General features: G+C 37.9%; 1 protein-coding gene across 2 annotated transcripts in view; it reads right to left on the bottom strand.

Annotated features, from left to right (window-relative positions):
* LOC106875444 (cytoplasmic dynein 2 heavy chain 1) overlaps positions 1–6000 on the bottom strand; it is a 309460-nt gene that overhangs the window by 226598 nt on the left and 76862 nt on the right. For both annotated transcript variants that reach the window (XM_089338346.1, XM_089338347.1), the window contains exons 16-17: positions 4858–4985; positions 2331–2574 (exon numbers count right to left, since the gene is read on the bottom strand). In XM_089338346.1, the coding sequence (XP_089194472.1) occupies positions 2331–2574; positions 4858–4985 (372 nt within the window). The remainder of the gene's footprint in view (positions 1–2330; positions 2575–4857; positions 4986–6000) is intronic.

The raw sequence follows: 6000 nt of genomic DNA, 5'->3' as shown, positions 1-6000 counted from the left end.
ACAGAGCAATCTTTCTTTCTCTCTCTCAACCCTTCTTGCTTTCTCTCTCTTTCTCATTCTCCCCTCTCTCTCAACCCTTTTGCTTTCTCTCTCCCCCCTCTCTCTCAGCCTTCCAACTTTCTCTCTTTCCTTCTCCCCCACATCCTCTTCTGCTTCAGCAGTGATCAATTATGATCCCTACATTAGTGTAACTATCACTTATTTGAAACATGGATCAGTCTGCTACACACATACAAACAAATTTATCCATATCAGCCAAAATGTTAAAAAAAAAACCCAACAAAAACAAAAAAAGGCTATTTAACTGATTGGTAAATACTCACCAAGACAGGAAGAGAGCCTTAAATTTATAACTCAGCCTCCTGGTAACAACAGTCCAATACCCTCAGATCACAAACTTACCATCTTAATAAAGGATGCAGGAAGACAATAAAATGCAGGAAGAGCAAATTTACAATATCATTTGATCATAAGTATGCTTTGCTAAGGCTGACCTGGAACTAAACAACAACAGCAACAGCACCCACTAATTCACAACTGTGCTGTTTCTCCTGCCTGTCTCTTCTATCGTTACTACAACAACTATTATCTAGCCATCAGTAAATTCCCTCAATGAAAGTTTGTTTAATATATTCACCTTTACACTGTTTAGTATGCCTACAGTGTCTAACAATACTAAACAGCTATTCACTCACAAAACTCAAACCTTCCTCTGCAAACCTGGAGTCTTTCATGGATTCCACTTTCATTATTTATACCAAGTAAGACAGCAAGCAAGCAGAATTGTTAGCATGCCAGACAAAATACTGAGCGGCGTTACCTTCAGCTTTATGCTTGGAGTTCAAATACTGCAGAGGCCAACTTTACCTTTCATCCTTTCATGGTCAATAAAATAAGCCCTAGTTAAGCACTGGGGTTGATGTAATCAACTAGACTCCTCCCCCCGATTTTCAGGCCTTGTGCCTGTACTAGAAAGGATTATTATTATTGTTGTTCTGAGTTCAAATTCCACCGAGGCCCACTTTGCTTTTCATCCTTTCAGGTTTTATAAAATAAGTCCCAGTCAAGCACTAGGGTTGATGTAATTGACTAGCTTTCTCCTTCAACATTTTGTCCTATAGTAGAAAGGATTATTATTATTATTATTATTGTTCTGAGTTCAAATTCCACCAAGGTCCACTTTGCCTTTCAACCTTTGAGGGTCAATAAAATAAGTACAAGTAGAGTACTGGGGTTGATGTAATCGACTGGCTCCCCCGCTCCAAATGTTAGGCTTTGTGCCTATAGTAGAAAGGATTATTATTATTGTTAAGATGGTGAGCTGGCAGAACCATTAGCATGCTAGACAGAATGCATAGTGAGATTTCTACTGACGCTTTATGTTCTGAGTTCAAATGCTGCCAGGGTCAACTTTGTCTTCCATCCTTTCAAGGCCAAGAAAATAAAATCAACTCAAGCACTGGGGTCAATGTAATTGACCAGCCTACCCTCACAAAATTTCAGGTCTTGTGCCTATAGTAGAAAGAATTATTTACACCAAGTGATACACTAAGTAATAAACATTTCAAAGTTCAAGCCAAACATTAAGTGTGTTGACCTCAAAATAAGATATAAGAATAACAGGTCCACTGATGTTACAAATAAACTACAGATTTATCACTTACTTGATGATATCAATCAATTTTAATACACCATGGATGCTAATCCTTCTCCTCAAATTGCAAACTATTAAATATTTTCATTCTCCTCCCTTCTTTCTTCTCTCTCTCTCTCCATCCGAGGAAGTCATGTATCTCCTATACTGCAAGATAGCTATTTCTGCCCCTCTATTCATACACTAACCTCTGAAAACCTATCGCAAAGTCAATACTCCCCCAATACTACTCTTCCCTTTGTCTTTTCTTGTCTTGTAAGTTACTTAGTGACCTCACTGGTGCTGGTGCCACATAAAAAGCACCGAGTACATTCTGCAAAATGGTTGGCTTTAGGAATGGCATCCAGCTGAAGAAACCATGCCAAAGCAGACAACAGAACTGAATGTAATCCTTTAGCTCACCAGCAGCTGCCAAACTATTCAACCTATGCCAGTATAGAAAGCAGATGTTAAAAAATTGGTGATGATGATGATTATCATGATATAGGCCTGACGATGGGAACCTGTTCTTTGTCTTTCATTACTGGGTGTTTATAATGCCTAATATCATATAAAAAACTTGTGCTATGCAGTGTGGAGTAGTGATTCGGTAGAGCTGAGGGACATCCTCAGAGGTTTAGACTGATAAAAAAAAAAGGACCAAGATAGCAACAACATCAAATAAATTACACTCTACCTCTTTCTTCTTCTCGGCATATTCCATGTGGCAAGCATTGGCAGCAGTAATTTCTTCCAGAGTATTTGGCTGAGTAGACAGTTTTTCAATGGCTTCAGTGAGGAATGTGTCAATGTGCTTGACATCGAGACTGATCTTACGTTGAAGGCAGCTTACGAGGGCATCATACAGCTGTTGGATGAGTTCATCAATGACAATCTTCACCGGAGATGTGTTTACAGTGATGCAGCCAACTTTTACCTGACTGAACAAATCAGAAGAAAATAAATAAATTAATTAATTTACAAATAATTAAACAAACAATAGATGCAAGTGTGGTTGTGTGGTAAGAAACTTGCTTTCCAACCACATGGTTCCGAGTTCAGTCCCACTGTGTGGCACCTTGGGCAAGTGTAATCTGCTATAGCCTCAGTCTTGTGAGTGGATTTGGTAGACAGAAACTGGAAAAAGCCTGTCATATATATATATATATATATATATATATATATATGTGTGTGTGTCTGTGTGTGTGCTTTTGTATCAGTGTTTGTCTCCCTACCATCACTTCACAACCGATGTTAGAGTGTTTACATCCCTGTAATATAGTGGTTCAGCAAAAGTGACTGATAGAATAAGTTACAATGAATAAGTCCTGGGTTTGATTTCTTCAACTAAAACCCTTTAAGGCAGTGCTCCAGCAAGGCCACAGTCAAACGACGGGAACAAGTAAAATAAAAACCAGAAATATTCTGAGATCCCTTTCTATATATTATCAGTTGTCACCTGCTCCACCCTGATCCACTTCTATTTCTTATCATCTTCTCAGTTCTGTACTTGAGAAGATCTTCCCACCACCATAGAATTGAGATGCTAAAACCAAGGTACCACATAGAAAGCATTGGTGATGGTGCCATGTAAGAAGCACTGGTGAATATACCATGTAAAAAGGCATTGGTGATGGTGTTGTGTAAAAAGCACCCGGTACACTCTGTAGAGTGGTTGGCAGTAGAAAGGGCATCCAGCCATAGAAACCAAGCCAAAAACAGCCATAGAAACCAAACCCCTGGCTTTTCCAGTTCCTGTCAAGCTGTTCAACCCATGCCAGGATGGAAAACAGATGCTCAATGTTGATGATGATGGTGATGATTGATGATTTTCCTCTAACTCATATTTATCATCTACCATGCCTCCACACTTATCTTTTTACTCGGTTCAGTCATTAGAGTGTGGCCAGGCTGGATCACCACCATGAAGAATCTTAGTTGAATGAATTGACTCCTGGATATTTTTTAAGCCTAGTACTTATTCTATCAGGCTCTTTTGCTGAACTGCTAGTCAAGAGGTGGTGGGAGACAAACAAACAAACACACACACACACATATATACAACAGGCTTCTTTCAATTTCCATCGACCAAATCCATTCACAAGGCTTTGGTTGGTTCACAGCTCCAACAGAAGACACTTGCCCAAGGTGCCACATAGTTCCAGGTTCAGTTCCATTGCATAACAGTGGTACTGAACCCAGAACCATGTGGTTGAGAAACAAACTTCTTACCACACCATTCACTACATTCTCCTCCACCCCTATCTCTAACCATTTATTTCTCCCCTCCCACAAAGCTGTAAACTTTAATTACCCAGCCTCCCTGATCCCTTATCCCCATTCATTCATCTATTCACCTTCTTGTACTTTGAGAGTACATCCTGACAACTTGTCACTATCATTTTTATCTGTCTTCTCTACTAATCTCACCCACCCTTATATAATATAGGGTAGCTATGTATATGTGTGTGTGTGTGTGTGTGTGTGTGTGTGTGCGTGCGTGTGTGTGTGTGTGTGTATATTTGCATGTCTTATATTGTCACTGAATTTTCTGTCACTTAACAGACTGACATAGAGAATAAAATAAATAGGCCTCAATCTTTAATAATAATAATAATAATAATAATAATAATAAGAAGAAGAAGAAGAAGAAAAAGAAGATGAAGAAGTAGTAGTTGTAGTAGTAGTAGTAGTAAGTCAATTATTTCAACTCCAGTTCTCAACTGGTACTTATTCTGCTGACTCTGAAAGGATGAAAGGCAAAGTAGTCCCCAGTGGTATTTGAACTTAGAACATAAATTTGGAAGAAATTCTGCTAGCTTGCTGCTTTGTAAAGACACCACTTCAGTCATGCATGACCATGGGATTGCACCTAGAAAGTTACCTTCCAAGACACAAGTCCAAACAAGGTTGTTTATGGAAGACCAGCAGTCACCCATGCATACCAGCCTCCCCTGTTCGTGACAGCGATGTTATTGAAGGGAAAAAGCAAAGGCCAGTACAGCTTGGCACCAGTGATGTCACAACTCATTTCTACAGCTGAGTGAAACTGGAGCAATGTTAAATAAAGTGTCTCACTCAAGAACACAACACACAGCCCAGTCAGGGATTTGAACTCATTACCTCATGATTATGAGCCCGGCACTTTAACTGCTGAGCCATGTGCCTTGTACATTACAAATATCAATCAGAGAATATGATTAATGCAAATTTAGAAAGATTACTTTGGTAGTTTATCTGCATTCCGGCTACGAATCTTCAATGCCTTTATATTTCGTTCCCAGTCAGTAATATCCACGAGACATTGGTCTGCAAGCTCATTTATGTCAATAGTTCCAAGAGCAACCCAATCCTAGGAAACAATAGAAGAAGAAGAAGAAATATTAACAATACAGTTATTAACCAGAAAGAGTTGTTGCTGTTTAACTCTAAACTAAATCTGGTGAAGCAGTCCTAAGCTCAATAGCCTCCCAGTTGTGATTATCCTGAATGTTTTTAAAAGTATTATTGAATGCATCCTTTCATTATTTAACACATTACAGCAGTGGTCTCAACCATCATCCATATATGAGGTGGTGCTGAAAAGTTCCTGCCTTTGGGAAAAAGAAAATACAGGAGGATCAGTTAATTATGATTTTATTCAACATATTCCCCTCTCTGATTCACACACTTATTGCAGTGGTCCTTCAGTTTTCCTAAACCTTGTAAAAGAACTCAAAAGGTTGGGCTTCCAGCCAGGTCTTTCTTGATACCCTTAAAGCCAGGAATTGTTCAGCACCCCCTCGTAAGATTTTTTGAGGTCCATATAAGCAAAATAGTGAATTGGGGGTTTACAGGTAGTAAGTCTGTATGTATGTATGAATGAATGCAAGCATGTATGATCCAAGCTGGAGGTATAATTTGAACCTTTCCAGAGGAAATTTTGGACTAGGGTCATCTTTACAAGAAAAAATGTCAAAGTTTACATGACATTTAAAAAAAATTGCTCTTTTTAGAGCCTGTTACAATAACTAAGAACATTGCATACTTTCAAGCACAGAAATACACTTTGGAAAATTTACTAATTAGACAAAAAAAATTCATTCAAAGTAATTACATAAATTAGTATGGTATTTTAAAAGAAAAATATTTTCCATGAAATTAGAAAAAATAAAAAAAATATAATCTTATTAAAGGTTTTATGTTTATTTATTTATTTATATATTTCACTTTTTTTATTTTTGCACATTTTAATGAGAATCAACATGAACCATCTTCTGAATGACTGAATCCATGTTCCCACATTAAATATATACATTTTGGGATTGATAAAATAAGTATCAGTCAATAGGTAAAGATAAAGTTACCTTCTTGAGTCCTGCTGACAT

The sequence above is a fragment of the Octopus bimaculoides genome, chromosome 20 (assembly GCF_046866305.1).
Source record: "Octopus bimaculoides isolate indiv1 chromosome 20, ASM4686630v1, whole genome shotgun sequence".
NCBI classification, from domain to species: Eukaryota; Metazoa; Mollusca; class Cephalopoda; order Octopoda; family Octopodidae; genus Octopus; species Octopus bimaculoides.
The sequence above is the reverse complement of the archived record's forward strand: the minus strand, read 5'-3'. Positions and strand labels throughout refer to the sequence as shown.